At 45.2% G+C, this 24,346-nt stretch overlaps 1 protein-coding gene across 1 annotated transcript in view; it reads left to right on the top strand.

The window, feature by feature from the left end:
* Window positions 1–978: 978 nt before the first annotated feature.
* The window catches only part of LOC138786585 (uncharacterized), a 33,512-nt gene continuing 10,144 nt past the window's right edge, over window positions 979–24,346 (top strand). The window contains exons 1-6 of the mRNA XM_069963570.1: window positions 979–986; window positions 1,157–1,352; window positions 12,724–12,822; window positions 20,909–21,149; window positions 22,027–22,282; window positions 22,832–22,991. Coding sequence (XP_069819671.1) covers window positions 979–986; window positions 1,157–1,352; window positions 12,724–12,822; window positions 20,909–21,149; window positions 22,027–22,282; window positions 22,832–22,991 — 960 coding nt within the window. The remainder of the gene's footprint in view (window positions 987–1,156; window positions 1,353–12,723; window positions 12,823–20,908; window positions 21,150–22,026; window positions 22,283–22,831; window positions 22,992–24,346) is intronic.

Here is a 24,346-nt window from a genome sequence, read left to right as displayed (position 1 = left end):
CCATTTGTACCCATAATATTCTAGCATGCTTTAACTCTTTTAGTACCTGTTACTGTCTGTATTATGTTTGTTTGAAAAATTCTCTGAAAACTTCTTAATAAATGCTATTGAAACACAGGGTTAAAGTTTCTCTTAAAAGGAAGTCCCTGGTAAAGGGGCGCTCTGGAAGTCCCTGGTAAAGGGGCGCTCTGGAAGTCCCTGGTAAAGGGGCGCTCTGGAAGTCCCTGGTAAAGGGGCGCTCTGGAAGTCACTGGTAAAGGGGCGCTCTGGAAGTCACTGGTAAAGGGGCGCTCTGGAGGTCACTGGTAAAGGGGCGCTCTGGAAGTCCCTGGTAAAGGGGCGCTCTGGAAGTCACTGGTAAAGGGGCGCTCTGGAAGTCACTGGTAAAGGGGCGCTCTGGAAGTCCCTGGTAAAGGGGCGCTCTGGAAGTCACTGGTAAAGGGGCGCTCTGGAAGTCACTGGTAAAGGGGCGCTCTTTTCAAGCACTATGTATTTCCCTGGAAATGCAAATCTAGTTCACAAATAAAATCACACATCACAGAATAAGTTTCATGGGCGCACCAAGTTCAGTGACAAAGTATCACAGATGATTTAGTTAGATACACATGTATGATAGGACTAGAGATTGAGGCCCAGATTTAAATAAATTGATAATCTGCGTAAACAGGCCGATATCGCTCTGTGTAATAAAGACAACGATCAGCCAAAGAGCCGATCATCGACTGATCATTGCATCCCTCCATCCCTACATGTAATAGTGATGTGCGGCCGACTGCTTATGACAGTGTAGAGAAAATAATAAAGATTATACTTACCTGTTTGGGCTCCCTGCTGTCCTGCTGCCTTTCGCGCTCACTGCAGCCACCACTAAAGCCGTCTCCAGCAGGTGGCTGAGCATCCTCTCACTGCACAGGCGGCTTCAGAAGCTTCAGCAGCAGCTGTGGTGAAATGGGAGAAGGTAGCAGGACACTTGGGAGCATGGACAGGTAAGTATATATATATATATATATATATATATATATATATTACACACGCACACTGTAGATCGGCGATCACTTATTGTCTATGTAATATAGCCCTAAGGGTATGTGCACACAACGGAAATCACATGGATAACTTGCCGCAGATTCTGTCGCTCGCTCCCCTGCACTCCCAGGGGATTGGAGTCTATGGGACAAGTGGAGAGTGGAGAATGGGAGCGTGTGGGGACGAGCGGTGGAATCTGTGGCAAGTTCTCCACGAGAATTCCGAAGTGTGCATGCTCCCTTAGACACTACGAGCGTAAAGGGGTTATCGAGCACTACAAAAACATGACAACTTTCGTCCAGAGGCAGCACCACTCTTGTCTCCAGGTCAGACGTGGTTTGCAATTAAGCTCCATTCACTTGCGGTTCTGTCAGTCGCGCTTTCACCCACAAGAGGAAGTGTCTTTTAAAAACCTGGTCCAGTTTGGTTTGTCCCTGTGCACACCGACGACAGAGCTTCTGGTCCACTCCCTGGCAGCTTCCCCCTAGCACACCCCTCTATGACACAACAGAATCCCCCTATATATAACCTTATGGGAAGTAACAGAAACAAATCCAGAGCACATCACACAGCACAGGAGGAGAAGACGCACTGAGGACTGAGCTAATGTAAGTGCAATACTATAGTATATGTATACACAAGTATAGTACATATATACACAGAGGTACAGTACACATAGCATACAGTATAGTATATGTATACACAAGTACAGTACATATATACACAGAGGTACAGTACACATAGAATACAGTATAGTATATGTATACACAAGTACAGTACATATATACACAGAGGTACAGTACACATAGAATACAGTATAGTATATGTATACACAAGTACAGTAAGTATATACACAGAGGTACAGTACACATAGCCTACAGTATAGTATATGTATACACAAGTACAGTACATATATACACAAAGGACAGTACACATAGCATACAGTATAGTATATGTATACTCAAGTACAGTACAAATATACACAGAGGTACAGTACACATAGCATACAGTATAGTATATGTATACACAAGTAAAGTGCATATATACACAAAGGGACAGTACACATAGCCTAGAGTATAGTATATGTATACTCAAGTACAGTACAAATATACACAGAGGTACAGTACACATAGCATACAGTATAGTATATGTATACACAAGTAAAGTGCATATATACACAAAGGGACAGTACACATAGCATACAGTATAGTATATGTACACAGAGGTACAGTACACATAGCATACAGTATAGTATATGTATACACAAGTACAGTACATATATACACAGAGGTACAGTACACATAGCCTACAGTATAGTATATGTATACACAAGTACAGTACATATATACACAAAGGACAGTACACATAGCATACAGTATAGTATATGTATACACAAGTATAGTACATATATACACAGAGGTACAGTACACATAGCATACAGTATAGTATATGTATACACAAGTGCATATATACACAAAGGGACAGTACACATAGCATACAGTATAGTATATGTATACACAAGTACAATACATATATACAGAGGTACAGTACATATAGCATACAGTATAGTATATGTATACACAAGTACAGCACATATATACACAGAGGTACAGTACACATAGCATTCAGTATAGTATATGTATACACAAGTACAGTACATATATACACAGAGGTACAGTACATATAGAAAACAGTATAGTATATGCATACACAAGTACAGTATATATATACACAGAGGTACAGTACTCATAGAATACAGTATAGTATATGTATACACAAGTATAGTACATATATACACAGAGGTACAGTACATATAGCATACAGTATAGTATATGTACACAGAGGTACAGTACATATATACACAGAAGTACAGTACACATAGCATACAGTATGGTATATGTATACACAAGTACAGTACATATATACACAGAGGTACAGTACATATAGAAAACAGTATAGTATATGTATACACAAGTACAGTACGTATACACACAGAGGTACAGTACACATACCATACAGTATATGTATACACAAGTACAGTACATATATACAAAGAGGTACAGTACATATAGAATACAGTATAGTATATGTACACACAAGTAAAGTGCATAAATACACAAAGGTACAGTGCACATAGCATACAGTATAGTATATGTATACACAAGTACAGTACATATATACAAAGAGGTAAAGTACACATAGAGTACAGTATAGTATTTGTATACACAAGTACAGTACACATAGAATACAGTATAGTATATGTATACACAAGTACAGTACATATATACACAGAGGTACAGTACACATAGCATACAGTATAGTATATGTATATACACAAGTATAGGACATATATATATATATATATATATACACACACACAGAAGTACAGTACACATAGCATACAGTATAGTATATGTATACACAAGTACAGTACATGTGGTACACAGAGGTACAGTACACATAGCATACAGTATAGTATATGTATACACAAGTATAGTATATATATACACAGAGGTACAGTACACATAGCCTACAGTATAGTATATGTATACACAAGTACAGTACATATATACACAAAGGACAGTACACATAGCATACAGTATAGTATATGTATACACAAGTATAGTACATATATACACAGAGGTACAGTACACATAGCCTAGAGTATAGTATATGTATACTCAAGTACAGTACAAATATACACAGAGGTACAGTACACATAGCATACAGTATAGTATATGTATACACAAGTGCATATATACACAAAGGGACAGTACACATAGCATACAGTATAGTATATGTATACACAAGTACAATACATATATACAGAGGTACAGTACATATAGCATACAGTATAGTATATGTATACACAAGTACAGCACATATATACACAGAGGTACAGTACACATAGCATTCAGTATAGTATATGTATACACAAGTACAGTACATATATACACAGAGGTACAGTACATATAGAAAACAGTATAGTATATGCATACACAAGTACAGTACATATATACACAGAGGTACAGTACTCATAGAATACAGTATAGTATATGTATACACAAGTATAGTACATATATACACAGAGGTACAGTACACATAGCATACAGTATAGTATATGTACACAGAGGTACAGTACATATATACACAGAAGTACAGTACACATAGCATACAGTATGGTATATGTATACACAAGTACAGTACATATATACACAGAGGTACAGTACACATAGCATACAGTATGATATATGTTTACACAAGTACAGTACATATATACAGAGGTACAGTACATATAGAAAACAGTATAGTATATGTATACACAAGTACAGTACATATACACACAGAGGTACAGTACATATAGAATACAGTATAGTATATGTACACACAAGTAAAGTGCATAAATACACAAAGGTACAGTGCACATAGCATACAGTATAGTATATGTATACACAAGTACAGTACATATATACAAAGAGGTAAAGTACACATAGAGTACAGTATAGTATTTGTATACACAAGTACAGTACACATAGAATACAGTATAGTATATGTATACACAAGTACAGTACATATATACACAGAGGTACAGTACACATAGCATACAGTATAGTATATGTATACACAAGTACAGTACATATATACAGAGGTACAGTACATATAGAAAACAGTATAGTATATGTATACACAAGTACAGTACATATACACACAGAGGTACAGTACATATAGAATACAGTATAGTATATGTACACACAAGTAAAGTGCATAAATACACAAAGGTACAGTGCACATAGCATACAGTATAGTATATGTATACACAAGTACAGTACATATATACAAAGAGGTAAAGTACACATAGAGTACAGTATAGTATTTGTATACACAAGTACAGTACACATAGAATACAGTATAGTATATGTATACACAAGTACAGTACATATATACACAGAGGTACAGTACACATAGCATACAGTATAGTATATGTATACACAAGTACAGTACATGTGGTACACAGAGGTACAGTACACATAGCATACAGTATAGTATATGTATACACAAGTATAGTACATATATACACAGAGGTACAGTACACATAGCATACAGTATAGTATATGTATATACACAAGTATAGGACATATATATATATATATATATATATATTTATATATATATATATACACACAGAAGTACAGTACACATAGCATACAGTATAGTATATGTATACACAAGTACAGTACATATATACACAGAGGTACAGTACACATAGCATACAGTATAGTATATGTACACAGAGGTACAGAACACATAGCATACAGTATAGTATATGTATACACAAGTATAGTACATATATACACAGAAGTACAGTACACATAGCATACAGTATAGTATATGTATACACAAGTACAGTACATATATACACAGAGGTACAGTACACAAAGAATACAGTATAGTATATGTATACACAAGTGCAGTACATATATACAGAGGTACAGTACACATAGCATACAGTATAGTATATGTATACACAGGTACAGTACATATATACACAGAGGCACAGTACACATAGCATACAGTATAGTATATGTATACACAGGTACAGTACATATATACACAGAGGCACAGTACACATAACATACAGTATAGTATATATATATATATATATATATATATATATATAGAGAGAGAGAGAGAGAGAGAGAGAGAGAGAGAGGTACAGTACACATAGAATACAGTATAGTATATGTATACACAAGTATAGTACATGTGATACACAGAGGTACTGTACAGTACACATAGCATACAGTATAGTATATATATACACAAGTATAGGACTTAGATATACACACAGAAGTACAGTACATATAGCATACAGTATAGTATATGTTTCACAAGTACAGTACATGTGGTACACAGAGGTACAGTACACATAGCATACAGTATAGTATATGTATATACACAAGTATAGGATATATATATATATATACACACACACACACAGAAGTACAGTACACATAGCATACAGTATAGTATATGTATACACAAGTACAGTACATGTGGTACACAGAGGTACAGTACACATAGCATACAGTATAGTATATGTATACACAAGTATAGTACATATATACAGAGGTACAGTACACATAGCATACAGTATAGTATATGTATACACAAGTATAGTACATATATACACAGAGGTACAGTACACATAGCATACAGTATAGTATATGTATATACACAAGTATAGGACATATATATATATATATATATACACACAGAAGTACAGTACACATAGCATACAGTATAGTATATGTATACACAAGTACAGTACATGTGGTACACAGAGGTACATTACACATAGCATACAGTATAGTATATGTATACACAAGTACAGTACATATATACAGAGGTACAGTACACATAGCATACAGTATAGTATATGTATACACAAGCACAGTACATATATACACAGAGGTACAGTACACATAGAATACAGTATGGTATATGTATACACAAGTACAGTACATATATACAGAGGTACAGTACACATAGCATACAGTATAGTATATGTATACACAAGTGTAGTACATATGTACACAGAAGTACAGTACAAATAGCATACAGTATGGTATATGTATACACAAGTACAGTACATGTGGTATACAGAGGTACAGTACACATAGCATACAGTATAGTATATGTACACAGAGGTACAGTACATATATACACAGAAGTACAGTACACATAGCATACAGTATGGTATATGTATACACAAGTACAGTACATGTGGTACACAGAGGTACATTACACATAGCATACAGTATTATATATGTATACACAAGTACAGTACATATATACAAAGAGGTACAGTACATATAGAATACAGTATAGTATATGTATACACAAGTATAGTACATATATACACAGAAGTACAGTACACATAGCATACAGTATGGTATATGTATACACAAGTACAGTACATGTGGTACACAGAGGCACAGTACACATAGCATACAGTATAGTATATGTACACAGAGGTACAGTACATATATACACAGAGGTACAGTACACATAGCATACAGTATAGTATATGTATAGACAAGTACAGTGCATATATACACAGAGGTACAGTACACATAGCATACTGTATAGTATATGTATACACAAGTACAGTGCATATATACACAGAGGTACAGTACACATAGCATACAGTATAGTATATGTACACAGAGGTACAGTACACATAGCATACAGTATAGTATATGTATACACAAGTACAGTGCATATATACACAGAGGTACAGTATACATAGCCTACAGTATAGTATATGTACACAGAGGTACAGTACACATAGCATACAGTATAGTATATGTATACACAAGTACAGTACATATATACACAGAGGTACATTACACATAGCATACAGTCAGGGGCGGTCTTGGCATTTCTGGGGCCCCAAGCGAAGTTATGTCTGGGCCCCCCCCTCGACACGCACTCCACAATATTAGACCGCTGTGTGCTGCCAGTAGTATATACCCCTTGTGCGCAGCCGCCAGTAGTATACACGCCTTGTGTGCTTCCCCTCAGTAGTATATACCCCTTGTGGGCTTCCCCCAGTAGTGTATAGACGCCTGTGTGTTCCCCTAGTTATATATAGCCCCCCGTGTGCTCCCCCAAAAGTATATAGACCCCCTGTGTGCTGTCACAGTTGTATATAAACCCCCTGTGTGCTGCCCCCAGTCGTATATACCCCGTGTGCTGCCCCCAGTTACATATACCCACTGTGTGCTCCTCCACTAGTATATAGACCCCCTGTGTGCTCCCCCACTTGTATATAGACCTCCTGTTTTCTCCCCCACTTGGATATAGACCCCTGTGTGCTCCTCCAGTAGTATATAAACCCGTGTGGTTCCCCCAGTAGTACATAGACCCCCTGTGTGCTCCACCAGTATTATATAGATCCCTGTGTGCTTCCCCAGTAGTATATAGACCCCTTGTGTGCTGCCCCCAGTTATATATAGACACCCTGTGTGCTCCCCCAGTTATATATAGACCCCCTGTGTGCTCCCCGTTATATATAGACCCCCTGTGTGCTGCCCCCAGTAGTATATGGACCCCCTGTGTGCCCCACCAGTAGTATATAGACCCTCTGTGTGTTCCCCCAGTAGTATATAGACCCCCTTTGTGCCCCACCAGTAGTATATAGACCTCTTTGTGCTCCTCCAGTAGTATATACACCCCTGTGTGCTGCCCCAGTAGTATATAGACCCCTGTGTGCCCCCCAGTTATATATAGACCTCCTGTGTGCTGCCCCAGTAGTATATAGCCCCCCTGTGTGCTCCCCCAGTAGTATATAGCCCACGTGTGCTCCCCCACTTGGATATAGACCTCCTGTGTGCTCCCCCAGTTGTATATAGACCCCATTCTGCTGCCCCAAGTAGTATATAGACCCCCTGTGTGCCCCACCAGTAGTATATAGACCCGTGTGCTACTTCAGTAGTATATAGACCCACTGTGTGCTCCCTTAGTCCCAGTAGTATATAGCCCCCCTGTGTGCTCTCCCACTTGGATATAGACCTCCTGTGTGCTCCCCCAGTTGAATATAGACCCCATTCTGCTGCCCCAAGTAGTATATAGACCCCTTGTGTGCCCCACCAGTAGTATATAGACCTCTGTGTGCTACCCCAGTAGTATATAGACCCACTGTGTGGTACCCCAGTAGTATATAGCCCCCCTGTGTGCTCTCCCAGTAGTATATAGCCCCCCTGTGTGCTCCCCCACTTGGATATAGACCTCCTGTGTGCTCCCCCAGTTGTATATAGACCCTATTCTGCTGCCCCAAGTAGTATATAGACCCCCTGTGTGCTGACCCAAGTAGTATATAGACCCCTCTGTGAAGCCCCAGTAGTATATAGCCCCCCTGTGTGCTCCCCCAGTTATATATAGCCCCCCTATGTCTTCCCCGTTATATAGCCCCACTGTGTGCTCCCCCCATTTATATAGACCCCCGCTGTGTGCTCCCCCTTCCATATAGTATATAACACAATAAAACAAACACTTATACTCACCTGGGTCCGGGCGTCTCCTCTTCTCTTCACTCTTGTGGCAGTGGGAAGGGTTTTCCCTGCGGTCACAAGAGGCCGCGCTCCCCCTGTCCTGGCGACGATGCTCCATTGATGTCACTGGAGCGTCGGCACCACAAGGATAGAGCGGCCACTTGTGACCGCAGGGAAAACACTTCCTGCGGCCACAAGAGTGACTGACAGGAAGGGAGCCAATGGCTTCCGCCCTGTCAGTGCTGCTGCTGCATGTAACTGTGAGCGCTCATTACGAGTGCTCATAGTTACAGTTCAGATCACAGCAGCGAGCGGGGCAGCGGCCCTGTCTAGCAGTCTTGAGCACAAGAGAAGAGCGGGGCGTGGGGGCCCCCTGGATGTTGGGGGCCCCAAGCGATTGCTTGGGGTGCTTGGTGCCAAAGACCGCTACTGCATACAGTATAGTATTTGTATACACAAGTACAATGCATGTAAGTATAGTATCTGTATACACAAGTACAATGCATGCGAGTATAGTATCTGTATACACAAGTACAATGCATGCGAGTATAGTATCTGTATACACAAGTACTGTGCCTGTCCCCAGCATCATCCCTGTTGCAGAACGGCAGGTTACATTGCCTTATCTATAATGCATTTATCCGTGCATGGTGCATGGTGCATGGTTGCTTTTTGATTTCTGCTGCCTAAATCCCTCAGTGGATGCGCAGCTGTTTTTCAGCCACTGTCATACTATGGGGCGGGGGATAATATAAAGTTCAGTGCGAACCTACCTAGGTCAACCCTTTCATATTTCCCAAAGTCTACATAGTACCGACCAGCAAAAAGATCCGCTGATGGTTTTTACGCAGCAGCCTGGAGTAACGTATGAATGCACCCCCCACAACATGGCTACCCTCTGGGATACATTCATATGACTAGAATCTCTGTACAATACTGCAGAATAGGATGCAGCGATATGAATAAAGGAACTATGGGGGTGATTTATTAAAATGTGTGCAGAGGAAGAGGGAAACAGTCGCCCATAGCAACCAGTAAGATTCTAGGTTTCATTTTTAGAGGCCTTTTAAAAAAAAGAAAGCAGCAATCTGACTGGTTGCTATGGGCGACTGCTCCCCTGCTCCTCTGCACAGGCTGTGATACATCTCCCCTTATATTTTATTATTGTGCTGTAAAGATCTACAGGGTTAGGGCAGTGTAATATGGAGATGAGAGCTGCTGCTTTACCTCATGTCACTCACCATTCTCTATTCTAGTCTCTATTTCCTGCTGAGGTAATCCTGTAACACAATCCTGCCTCATTAAAACCTTACCCACCTGTAGGATGATGGCTACTATAGTATATACATACCTCCCAACTTTTGCAAAGAGGGACATGTGCGCCGCGGTCCCCATAGCCACGCCCCCATAGCGACCCTCCATAGCCACGCCCCCATAGCAAACCTCCTTAGCCACGCCCCCATAGCAACTCCCTACAGTCACCACATGCTGCTGACTGAATAGTGCCTGATATAGTATCCAATCCCCCCAAAATGCCCTATATAGTATCCAATCCTCCATTATAGTGCCCCACATAGTATCCAATGCCCCATATGGTGCCCCACATAGTAGCCATTGCCCCCATATGGTGCCCCACATAGTAGCCAATCCCCATATAGTGCCCCACATAGTATCCAATCCCCCCAATAGTGCCCACATAGTATCCAATCCCCCTATATAGTGCCACACATAGTATCCAATCCCCCAATAGTGCCCACATAGTATCCAATCCCCCTATATAGTGCCACACGTAGTATCCAATCCCCCCAATAGTGCCCACATAGTATCCAATCCCCCTATATAGTGCCACACATAGTATCCAATCCCCCATATAGTGCCCCACATAATAGCCAATCCCCCCGTATAGTGCCCCATATAGTATCCAATGCCCCCATATAGTGCCCCACATAGTTTCCACTGCCTCATATAGTGCCCCACATAGTAGCCAATGCCCCCATATAGTGCCCCACATAGTAGCCAATCCCCATATAGTGCCCACATATTATCCAATCCCCCCATATAGTGCCCCACATAGTAGCCAATCCATTCTGTTTTTTAATTTTGGAAGTCAATGGAAAAATAGATCAAAACGGAGGGAAACAAATGCGTCCTTTTTCTTCATCGATTTTTATGTTTGTTTTTTGTGCAAAAAATGGATAACAAAAAAAAGGGTGAACCAAGCCTAAAACAGCTTGGCTAAAAAGGGTAGGATTTTGCGCAAAAACATAAAATCTATGTAAAATAGTTAATAAAGTAATTAATAGAAAATCCCGTCCCCTCCCAGTGCAAACATTGAAAAAAGGCGCAGGAGCCTGATGGAATATACTGTAAAACACTTAATAAATCTTGCACAAATTTTTATGAAGTCACAAAATCTCATTACCAAAAAAAACTAAAAAAAAAGTGTAAATCCAATGATAAATGTCCCCGATGGGTTTAGACTTTTCAGATTTAGTTCAGTAGCTTCTCACTTATCTTAGCAGACAATGCTTAATGCCCAATAAAATGTAGAAAAATTAGGTAATTCTTCTGTATTTCACTCACGGCTACTGATTTCATTGGGGGGGGGGGGGGTAGAATATGGCCTAAGGCTATGTTTACACTATGTAAAAGTACGTCCGTTGTTGCCATTGGCAACAACGACCGTACTTTGTGCTAGTGGACTAGCCTCATGTTGCTCTATGGGATTTCTGCCAGAGCGTATACACATGGTATACGCTCCGGCCGGGATCCCAAGCGGCGGCTGCAGAAAGCTCTGTCAGTTCACAAAATGAAGCGAGCGGCCCGGCCGTTTGCTTTATTGTGTGCTATGAGGAGTTCTGATGCGGGGGCGCGCGTTTCAGAACGTTGCAGCCAGAAAGATCATCCGGCCGGTACTTAAGTACCGTCCGGGATGACCTTTGCAGAGGCTGGCCGTTCCGTGACCCAGCCGGGTCACGGAATGACCGGTCCCTTACACCGTATGAACAAGGTCTGAAGGTGTATAAACTGGCCTAGCCAAAATATATACCCTATGGAGGAGATTTATCAAACATGGTGTAAAGTGAAACTGGCTAAGATGCCCCTAACAACCAATCAGATTCCACTTTTCATTTTCCAAAAAATCTGTGAGAAATAAAAGGGTGGAATCTGATTGGTTGCTAGGGGCAACTGGGCCAGTTTCACTTTATACCATGTTTGATAAATCTCCCCCCATATATATATATATATATATAAATATATAGGGGTATAGTCTGGACTGGGGGTATACTCGGTTACATTGGGCCCCGCCAAATACCCTTCTGGCCAAAGGCAGCATTATGCCTCCGGCCACAAGAGGCCGCTCTCTACCTCCAGCATTGCAGCACACAAGTGACGTCACTTGTGTGCTTGCAAAGCCGGAAGAGAGGAGAAGCCGGAGGGGCACCACTGCAGCCGGTAAGTATGTTTGTTTTTTTCTCCTCTGTCTTTGCGATAAGGAAACACTGATGGTTTCCTGATGCCTGAAAGGCTTCCTCATCAGTGTTTCCGTCCACGGACAAAGCTCTGCTACATCTGTGCATGCCCTTTAACAATCTTCATGTTTGTATATATTTTAATGCTTTTTCGATTTTATGTGAAATAGATCCCTGTCACCATGACAAACACGCTGACACTGAAGAATGAAACTCCCTACCATTACTCTTACTGTTTCTCCTATCAAATTTCATACAGTTGCATCCAGGTAAGAACATACTTACATACCAATCCTTGGGAAGGGACATAGGGGAAACTCCAAAGATGTGAACAAAAATGAAGAACTGAATGTTGAATATGGAAATGGAAGTCAGAATGGTGAATTACAGCATATTAGTGGTTAGCGAAATAATTTCAAAGAGACATCAGGGAGGTGATAAAGATGGAAAGACTTGGGGGGAGAGAGGGGGGCAGTTATACTTTTCCACAAATTGTTCCTACCAGAGAAAAGGAGAAGAAAAAGACTATAGTAAGAGGTTCTGGCTGATCCACCATTGAAATGCAAGATGAGTAATGGAGAAGTCATAGTTCGGACTTTTTTTTGTACTGTACAGGTTGGGAGATGGCGGTGCATTGACTGTACTACTTCTGTGCTGTATATACACTCCAGCAATCTTATACAGTACTGTACAGGATGGGAGATTGTGATGCACTGACTGTACTACTACTGTACTGTATATGCACTCCAGCAATCTTATACAATACCGTATGGGAGATGGTGGTGCACTGACTGTACTACTACTGTACTGTATATGCACTCCAGCAGACTTATACACTACAGGATGGGAGATGGTGGTGCACTGACTGTACTACTACTGTACTGTATATGCACTCCAGCAATCATATACAGTACAGTACAGGACGGGAGATGGTGGTGCACTGACTGTTCTACTACTGTACTGTATATGCACTCCAGCAATCTTATACAGTACAGGATGGGAGATGGTGGTGCACTGACTGTACTACTACTGTACTGTATATGCAATCCAGCAGTCTTATACAGTACGGGATGGGAGATGGTGGTGCACTGACTGTACTACTACTATACTGTGTATACGCTCCAGAAATCTCATACAGTACTGTACAGGGTGGGAGATGGTGGTGCACTGACTGTACTACTACTGTACTGTATATGCACTCCAGCCGTCTTATACAGTACAGGATGGGAGATGGTGGTGCACTGACTGTACTACTACTGTACTGTATATGCGCTCCAGCAGTCTTATACAGTACAGGATGGGAGATGGTGGTGCACTGACTGTACTACTACTGTACTGTATATGCACTCCAGCAGTCTTATACAGTACAGGATGGGAGATGGTGGTGCACTGACTGTACTACTACTGTACTGTATATGCACTCCAGCAGTCTTATACAGTACAGGATGGGAGATGGTGGTGCACTGACTGTACTACTACTGTACTGTATATGTAATCCAGCAGTATTATACAGTACAGGATGGGAGATGGTGGTGCACTGACTGTACTACTACTGTACTATATATGCACTCCAGCAGTCTTATACAGTACTGTACCGGATGGGAGATGGTGGTGCACTGACTGTACTACTACTGTACTGTATATGCACTCCAGCAGTCTTATACAGTACAGGATGGGAGGTGGTGGTGCACTGACTGTACTACTACTGTACTGTATATGCACTCCAGCAATCTTATACAGTAAAGGATGGGAGATGGTGGTGCACTGACTGTACTACTACTGTGCTGTATATGCACTCCAGCAGTCTTATACAGTACAGGATGGGAGATGGTGCACTGACTGTACTACTACTACTGTGCTGTATATACACTCCAGCAATCATATACAGTACTGTACAGGATGGGAGATGGTGGTGCACTGACTGTACTACTACTATACTGTATATACACTCCAGCAATCTTATACAGTACAGGATGGGAGATGGCGGTGCACTGACTGTACTACTACTGTACTGTATATGCACTCCAGCAATCTTATACAGTACAGGATGGGAGATGGTGGTGCACTGACTGTACTACTACTGTACTGTATATGCACTCCAGCAATCTTATACAATACAGGATGGGAGATGGTGGTGCACTGACTGTACTACTACTATACTGTGTATACGCTCCAGAAATCTCATACAGTACTGTACAGGGTGGGAGATGGTGGTGCACTGACTGTACGACTACTGTACTGTATATGTAATCCAGCAGTATTATACAGTACAGGATGGGAGATGGTGGTGCACTGACTGTACTACTACTGTACTGTATATGCACTCCAGCAGTCTTATACAATACAGGATGGGAGATGGTGGTGCACTGACTGTACTACTACTGTACTGTATATGCACTCCAGCAATCTTATACAGTACAGGATGGGAGATGGTGGTGCACTGACTGTACTACTACTGTGCTGTATATACACTCCAGCAGTCTTATACTGTACAGGATGGGAGATGGTGGTGCACTGACTGTACTACTACTGTGCTGTATATACACTCCAGCAGTCTTATACTGTACAAGGTATTACTGTACTTCAAGACTGGGTGCTAAAAAAGTCTTTGAGAACTGAGCAAGAGTTTAAGAACTGAAGCAAAATTTCCCTGAAAATACAGTTTGACAACCGAGGTACTACTGTACTTTATTTCCCTTTATGTTGATGGTCTAGTATGACCAAGTACAGTAAAATTGTCCTGATGCATAATAGTATGGATAATCCAGACCTTCCAAGGAGACCAAATGGTGCACAGAGTTAGGGGCCTATTCCATGGAGCGAAAATCGGCAGAATCGGCCTGATTCAGCAGATTATCGCTCTGTGGAGTAGAGAGAACGATCAGCCGATGATCGTGTCATCGGCTGATCGTTCATTTAGGTACAAACCTAAAATCATCGGGCACCACCTGTGCATTGCTACGTGGAATAGCGGTGCGCGGCGGGCATCATACTTTCCCTATCCAGGCGCAGGTCTTCTCCTTCTTCCGGTCCTGCGCGCAGCATCAGCTTCGGAGCAGCCTGTCTAAGCTGACCGCTCAGCCAATCACTGACCAGGACCGCCGCGGCCAGTGATTGGCTGAGCGGTCTGTCAGTTCAGACAGGCCGCTCCGAAGCTGCTGCTGCGCACGGGACCTGGAGAAGGAGCGCAGGAGAAGACCTGTAGCCTGGATAGGTAAAGTATGATGTTTAACAAGGGCTGCAAGGACATCGGTTATGATGTCCCTGCAGCCCTCGCTAACAATTATTGGGCCGTGGAATAGGCCCAGTAAACCAACGCCGATCTAGCAGATCGGCGCTTGTTTACATTGTTGATCAGGCCCTCCTCGACCCGTGGAATAGAACCCTTAGTTAGAACATAGTCAACCAGGTGCAGGAGAAGTTCGGCCACATGCATTTGTAGAGTCCCGGTACGGGTGGTCCACTAAGTCTTATACCACCTGAGCAAAGTGTCTCCTCTGTTGGGTATTATAGAGAAGGGGATGAAGGTGTTATATGTGTTTCCCCTCTAGGTGTCACTCTTTGTTTTATGTATGTTATATAAAAGCACAGCTGAAGGAGATGTACGGGTTAACAGTTCTGTTGTTATATGTTGCTTGTTGTCAGGGGCTGGCTGGCAAATTTTAGCCTGGGGGGCAGGTACACAGCAGTGGCCCATGAGTAGCAGGCTAGCGGCCCATCCTTCAAGGACCACTCTGGTCCTCACCTTTTATTACGCTCCCCACATCAGTGCGAGGAAGGTAGATGCCACCCACTCCAATACTTCCTCCAGCGGCAATGTTCTCACAGTTCGGATAACACATTGAGCCCTTCCAGTCATTTGTAAACAGGGAATTCCTACTGTTCCCTGTGAAGGGGTCGGAAGACACTTTCCTGTATAAGTCCATGGGACGGCCCAGCGCTGACACCGAACCATAGTCCCATAGACTTACATTGACAAAGAGACTTCTGGCTCCTTCACACAGAGCAGTAGGAATTCCCTGGTCACAAATGACCAGAGGGGCTGGAGACATTATTCGAACTGTGCTGCTGGCAGAAGTACAGGTCCGGGTTATCATCCACCATCCGTGCACTGATGTTGGGAGGGTAATATTTGGTAAGAGCTGGAGTGCTCCTTTATAAGGAACCCATTAACACAATTGTGCTGATATGGTTTTCAGCTGCACAGTATAGATTTACTGTGCATCTCCCCGAGGCTACCAACCACTGAGTATAAGATGCTGGGAAAGCTGGGTGACCTCCATTACACTGAGTACAATACAAGATGCTGGGAAAGCTGGGTGACCTCCATTACACTGAGTACAATACAAGATGCTGGGAAAGCTGGGTGACCTCCATTACACTGAGTACAATACAAGATGCTGGGAAACTGGGGTTTCTGTATTTTCACCATAGTCACTTTTCCATTCACATGATCACTTTTGCTGTCAAAATTCCCCCCGCCCCCGTCATGTGCGCACCCCCTATTAGTAAAAATAATAATAAACATGGGATGCTGTGTGTGTGTGGAGGGGGGGGGGGCTGCAGGGGATGCTGTGTGTGTGGGGATGGGGGGCTGCAGGGGATGCTGGGAGGGGGGAGGGTAGGATGGGGGGCTGCAGGGGATGCTGTGTGTGTGTTGGGATGGGGGGCTGCAGGGGATGCTGTGTGTGTTGGGATGGGGGGCTGCAGGGGATGCTGTGTGTGTTGGGATGGGGGGCTGCAGGGGATGCTGTGTGTGTTGGGATGGGGGGCTGCAGGGGATGCTGTGTGTGTTGGGATGGGGGACTGCAGGGGATGCTATGTTCGGGTATAGGGGGGCTGCAGGGGATGTTGTGTTCGGAGGGCTGCAGGAGATGCTGTGTGTGTGGGGATGGGGAGGGCTGCAGGTTATGCTGTGGGGGGGGGATGGGGGGCTGCAGTGGATGCTGTGTGTGGGGATTGGGGGGCTGCAGGGGATGCTGTGTGTGTGGGGGTATGGGGGGCTGCAGGGGATGCTGTGTGTATGGAGGGGGGCTGCAGGAGATGCTGTGTGTGTGGAGGGGGCTGCAGGAGGTGCTGTGTGTGTGGAGGGGGGCTGCAGGAGGTGCTGTGTGTGTGGAGGGGGGCTGCAGGAGATGCTGTGTGTAAGGATGGGGGGGTGCAGGAGATGCTGTGTGTAAGGATGGGGGGTGCAGGGGATGCTGTGTGTAAGGATGGGGGGTGCAGGGGATGCTGTGTGTGTGGGGATGGGGGAGCTGCAGGGTATGCTGTGTGTTTGGGGATAGGGGGCTGCAGGGGATGCTGTGTGGGGGGGGGGGGATGGAGGGGGCTGCAGGGGATGCTGTGTGTGTGGGGATAGGGGGGTCTGCAGGGGATGCTGTGTTTGGGGATAGGGGGGTCTGCAGGGGATGCTGTGTTTGGGGATAGGAGGGCTGCAGGGGATGCTGTGTGTGTGGGAGGATAAGGGGGCTGCAGGGGATGCTGTGTGTGGGGATGGGGGGGCTGCAGGGGATGCTGTGTGTGGGGGGATGGGGGGGCTACAGGAGATGCTGTGTGTGGGGGGATGGGGGGCTGCAGGGGATGCTGTGTTTGGGCATAGGGGGCTGCAGGGGATGCTGTGTGGGGGATGGAGGGGGCTGCAGGGGATGCTGTGTGTGTGGGGATAGGGGGGTCTGCAGGGGATGCTGTGTATGGGGATAGGGGGGTCTGCAGGGGGATGCTGTGTGGGAGGGATGGAGGGGGCTTCAGGGGATGCTGTGTGTGGGGGGATAGGGGGGTCTGCAGGGGATTCTTTGTTTGGGGATAGGGGGTCTGTAGGGGATGCTGTGTGTGGGGATAGGGGGGCTGCAGGGGATGCTGTGTGTGTGGGAGGATGGGGGTCTGCAGGGGATGCTGTGTGGGGGGGTGGGGGTCTGCAGGGGATGCTGTGTTTGGGGATAGGGGGTCTGCAGGGGATGCTGTGTGGGAGGGATGGAGGGGGCTGCAGGGGATGCTGTGTGTGTGGGGATAGGGGGGTCTGCAGGGGATTCTTTGTTTGGGGATAGGGGAGTCTGCAGGGGATGCTGTGTGTGGGGATAGGGGGGGGGCTGCAGGGGATGCTGTGTGTGTGGGAGGATGGGGGGCTGCAGGGGATGCTGTGTGTGGGGATGGGGGGCTGCAGGGGATGCTGTGTGTGTAGGGGGCTGCAGGGATGGGGGGCTGCAGGGATGATGTGTGTGTGTAGGGATGGGGGTCTGCAGGGGATGCTGTGTGTGTGGGGATGGGGGGCTGCAGGGATGATGTGTGTGTGTAGGGATGGGGGTCTGCAGGGGATGCTGTGTGTGTGGGGATGGGGGTCTGCAGGGGATGCTGTGTGTGTGGGGATGGGGGTCTGCAGGGGATGCTGTGTGCGGGAGGATGGGGGGCTGCAGGGGATGCTATGTGTGTGGGGATGGGGTTCTGCAGTGGATGCTGTGTGTGTGGGGATGGGGGTCTGCAGGGGATGCTGTGTTTGGGGATGGGGGTCTGCAGGGGATGCTGTGTGTGTGGGGATAGGGGGGTCTGCAGGGGATGCTGTGTTTGGGGATGGGGGTCTGCAGGGGATGCTGTGTGTGTGGGGATGGGGGTCTGCAGGGGATGCTGTGTGTGTGGGGATGGGGGGCTGCAGGGGATGCTGTGTGTGTAGGGATGGGGGGCTGCAGGGGATGCTGTGTGTGTGGGGATGGGGGTCTGCAGGGGATGCTGTGTGTGTAGGGATGGGGGTCTGCAGGGGATGCTGTGTGTGTGGGGATGGGGGTCTGCAGGGGATGCTGTGTGTGTGGGGATGGGGGTATGCAGGGGATGCTGTGTGTGTGGGGATGGTGGGCTGCAGGGGATGCTGTGTGTGGGGATGGGGGGGGCTGCAGGGGATGCTGTGTGTGTGTGGGGATGGGGGTCTGCAGGGGATGCTGTGTGTGGGGATGGGTGTCTGCAGGGGATGCTGTGTGTGTGGGGATGGGTGTCTGCAGGGGATGCTGTGTGTGGGGGGATGGGGGTCTGCAGGGGATGCTGTGTGTGTGGGGATGGGGGTCTGCAGGGGATGCTGTGTGTGTGGGGATGGGGGTCTGCAGGGGATGCTGTGTGTATGGGGATGGGGGTCTGCAGGGGATGCTGTTTGTGGGGGGATGGGGGTCTGCAGGGGATGCTGTGTGTGGGGGGATGGGGGTCTGCAGGGGATGCTGTGTGTGTGGGGATGGGGGTCTGCAGGGGATGCTGTGTGTATGGGGATGGGGGTCTGCAGGGGATGCTGTGTGTGGGGAGGGATAGGGGGGCTGCAGGGATTGCTCTGTAGGCCTCCCCTGTACAGTAATTACCTGGCTCCACCATCTTCTCTATTTTCCGGCTCCTCTATCCAGGCTGTATTAGTGGCAGCTGGGGGGAGAGAGCGGCCTCTAGTGGCCAGAGGGAGAAGGTGCTGCAGTTTACTTTTAACTATAAGCCTCATAGGCTTTAGTTAAAAGTATAGGGGTCTGCTAAGGGGGCGGGGCTTGACGGCGTGGAGGGGGCGAAGCTTCAGCGCCGGCCCGCAATACAGCCTGGCCTCTCAGCGCTCTTAGGTGACAGAGAAAAGAGCGCTGGGGAGGCAAGAAGCTGCAGGGCGGCCCTGACACCTTCAACCAGCTGTCAGTGAGTGACAGCTGTGCGGCCCTTTAATGAAGTGGGGAAGAACGGCCCGGGGGGCAGATGCCACCTTGCCCCCGGCCCAGCCCGCCCCTGCTTGTTGTCCAATCACAGGTGCAGTTTTCGTTCCCTCACTTTTCCACCTATTACCCTTCTTCGCTCTCCTCCCTTTTTGCACACCAATCAGATTGAGTGTTAGTTATTAAAGGGAGGGAGTTCTTGGTGGGAGGGTTCTTGAGTTTTTAGTCAGTATAGGTGTGGACCAAGACACCAAGACAGAGTGCCCAAGTGACCCAATGCCTACCTAGCTGTAACAACACCTCATAGCTAGCATATGGCACCTTTTTTCCTAAATGGCAGGGGCACAGGGGGGACATAATAAACAATGCTAACTCAACCATGCCTCTTCCGCAATGGATTGCGGCTACGGGACTGAGCGGGCTGTCCATCAACCAGAAAGGGCATTCTTCCCTGTTGTGATGTCATCACAACTCTGGGGAAAATGCCTTTCGGTGGGGGTCCTGAGGTCGGTTGGGTAGAGCATCGCAGGCACGGGGAGAGGTAAGCAATCCATGATTTTTATTTTCTCCCTTGCCCCTGCCACCTGACAAGTTTGTTATGGCCGGACTTCTCCTTTAAGACTGTATAATATACATCACATGGTTTTAATTTGCAAAACAAAATGGGGTAATAAGTTCCTATTATTGTCTGTTTTAGGCCTATGGAAAAATCCCACCATATGGTACCGTGCAGGTCTGGCAGCTTGCCTTTCCTAGCTATGTTTATGTGAAGTACGGAGATCAAACTTCAGATGACGTCTACTACTATCCAGATCTGTATCGTGACTACAATGGGATTCATAACCCCGTCTTTACTATCCGTGTTAGAGGCCATGACCAGTCAATGCTGGAGTTAGTATGTGACTGGGGAGGAAGTGTTCCAACGTGTCCCAACTATGGTAAGATAATGATGATAATGCTGCATCTATCTCATCTTATCACTTAGGCCTTATGCACACGTTCAGTATTTTTTTCTGGTCCTGAAACAACCGTGAGAAATTGCGGATTGGACATCCGTATTCCATCCGTATTTCCGTAATTCCATTTTTTTACTACTCATTGCTTTTCAATGCACTTCATCTGTATTTTTTTGCGGAAATACGGATGCCAACATGTTACAATCCGTAAACAATCCGTAACCAATTGATTTCAATGAGAGGATCTGCAAAAAAAAAAATGGGTCCGCACCCGGTCAGCACTAGGACATGTCCTTTTTTTTTTATGGATTGATTTTCATCCATTTCTGCTACTGATCGTGTGAATAGCCCAATAGACTTCAATGTGCACTAACTCAGATACGGAAATACAGATCCGTAAATTACGGAACGTGTGAATAAGGCCTTAGCTAAAAGTGAAGAAAGAAAGAGATCTGCATGGGGGAATGGGCCAACATACCAGCAACAGTGTGCGCCAACCTTGTTTGACATCTGTCATTGCCAACAAAGGATATTTAACAAAGTATTGTGATGAACTTTTGTTATTGACCAAATACTTATTTCCCACCATAATTTGCAAACACATTCTTTCCAGAATGATCACTCAGTGTGGCCTATTAGTGTCGGCTGTCTGCTGCTGTTGGAGAGCTGTCAAGAGCCCGATTCACACACCCTTAATGGCACCATGACTTAAAAGTTATAGTGTCTTAAGGGGTTTAATGAAAGTTGTTGTACACTGTATTCTCTAAATGTTGTCCTTGTTCTTAGTTATGATGAATTTTAGCCTGCACTAAACAGATGTGAAGATTGCACCGTAAATCTTCAATATTGTATAATCTAGGTAAACAAGAAGAAGACAGAATTGAAGAGGAGAAGAGAAGAATGAGGGAAGAGGAGGAGAGAAGGAGGTGGGAAGAGGAGGAGAGAAGGAGGCGGGAAGAGGAGGAGAGAAGGAGGTTGGAAGAGGAGGAGAGAAGGAGGCGGGAAGAGGAGGAGAGAAGGAGGTGGGAAGAGGAGAAAAGGAGGCGGGAAGAGGAGGAGAGAAGGAGGCGGGAAGAGGAGGAAAAAAGGATGCGGGAAGAGGAGGAGAGAAGGAGGTGGGAAGAGGAGGAGAGAAGGAGGCAAGAAGAGGAGGAGAGAAGGAGGCAAGAAGAGGAGGAGAGAAGGAGGCAAGAAGAGGAGGAGAGAAGGAGGCAAGAAGAGGAGGAGAGAAGGAGGTGGGAAGAGGAGGAGAAAAAGAAGCTGGAAGAGGAGGAGAGAAGGAGGCGGGAAGAGGAGGAGAGGAGGAGGTGGGAAGAGGAGGAGAAAAAGAAGCTGGAAGAGGAGGAGAGAAGGAGGCGGGAAGAGGAGGAGAGGAGGAGGCGGGAAGAGGAGGAGAAAAAGAAGCTGGAAGAGGAGGAGAGAAGGAGGCGGGAAGAGGAGGAGAGAAGGAGGCAAGAAGAGGAGGAGAGAAGGAGGCGGGAAGAGGAGGAGAGAAGGAGGTGGGAAGAGGAGGAGAGAAGGAGGCAAGAAGAGGAGGAGAGAAGGAGGTGGGAAGAGGAGGAGAGAAGGAGGCGGGAAGAGGAGGAGAAAAAGAAGCTGGAAGAGGAGGAGAGAAAAAAGCAGGAAGAGGAGAAATGGGAAAAAACACAAGCAGAAATGGAAAGAGAAAGGCAGATTGAGAAGGACAACAAGGCTCTTGAAGAAAAAATTGCACAATCTTTTAAGAAGCAGCAAATAAAAAGCAAAGCAATTCAAGCCCAATCACAATTTTACATCCAGCATCAAGAGATCGAGGAAGATGAATTTGAGTTTAAAATTAATGAGGTAACAATTAAATTTTTTATATTGATACAGAAAAGGTAATGACCCCCTCCTTGCTCCACTGTACTCCCTTTGGTTTCAGAAGAGGCATCTTTGCTGCTTCTTTGATCCTCTTTGTACATTTTTACACTTGATGGATTTTTTTAGTGACCATAATATATTCTGGGTATTTATAGAGAACCCACAGGCCGATTAATGGCCACTACAGTTTTCTGGGGAGTAGGGGAAGTGCCATGGTTGCTGCACAGCACAACTTTTAACTTGTACACAGAATCAAAACTAGCTTTGTAGGATTACAGTTTTCTGGGTAAAATGTAGCACCTAGTGAGTCTGAACTGACTGTGGACCATTCGCAGCCCTAATAACTGGAATAAACTTGGGTGTTACTTCTACCTTCCCTAGTGAATAAGAGGACATGGGATGAGGATCCCTGGTATACTGAGCTACTGCTATTTAACCCTTAGAGGACCGGGCCAATTTCAATTTCAGCTTAAAAAGCCAGAGCACTTGCATTTCTTTCACCTAGAGACCCACATGAGCCCTTATTTTTTGCGCCACTAATTGTACATTGCATTGACAGGCTGAATTTTTGCATAAAGTACACTGCAAAAGCAGAAAAAATTAAAAGTGTGGTGAAATTGAAAAAAAACACACGCTTTTTTAAAAAAAAAAATAGTTTTTTTGTTTTTACGCCATTCGCCCTGGGGTGAAACAGTCTTGTTATATATGTTCCTCAAGTCAGTACGATTACAACTATATGTAACTTGTATTACTTTTATTTTTTTAGATGGCTTTTAAAAAATTCAAACCATTTTAAAAAAAATATATGTTCCTTAAATCGCTCTATTCCCAGCCTTATAGCGCTTTTATTTTTTGGTCTATGGGGCTGTCTGATCTGTACTTTCTATCGGTACCTTGATTGCGCATATGCGACTTATTGATCTCTTTTTATTACAATTTTTCTGGATTTGATGCGACCAAAAATGCGCTATTTTGAACTTTAGAATTGTTTTGCGCTTACGCCGTTTACTGTGGGAGATCAGGAATGAAATAAATTAATAGTTTGGGCGATTATGCACACGGCGATACCAAACATATTTATTTATTTATAAAATGGGAAAAGGGGGGGGGGGGTGGCACTCTGCCACTGTCCTTTCAAACCTTCCACCTCCCATTCTCTTCCTGCCTCATCTGCTGCTTCCCTGCTCCCTCTCCGCAGCAGAATTCCGCCGTGCTCAGTGTGCTGCTTTGAGTGAATGGGAGAGCGCGCGCTCGTCCCCGAGCGGAGAGCGGCGGCAGCTGACAGGCGTGCGCTCTCCCATTCACTCAAAGCAGCGCACTGAACACGGCGGGATTCT

Source organism: Dendropsophus ebraccatus, chromosome 3 (genome assembly GCF_027789765.1).
Source record: "Dendropsophus ebraccatus isolate aDenEbr1 chromosome 3, aDenEbr1.pat, whole genome shotgun sequence".
Lineage (NCBI taxonomy): Eukaryota > Metazoa > Chordata > Amphibia > Anura > Hylidae > Dendropsophus > Dendropsophus ebraccatus.
This window is presented reverse-complemented; position numbering and strand designations above follow the sequence as displayed.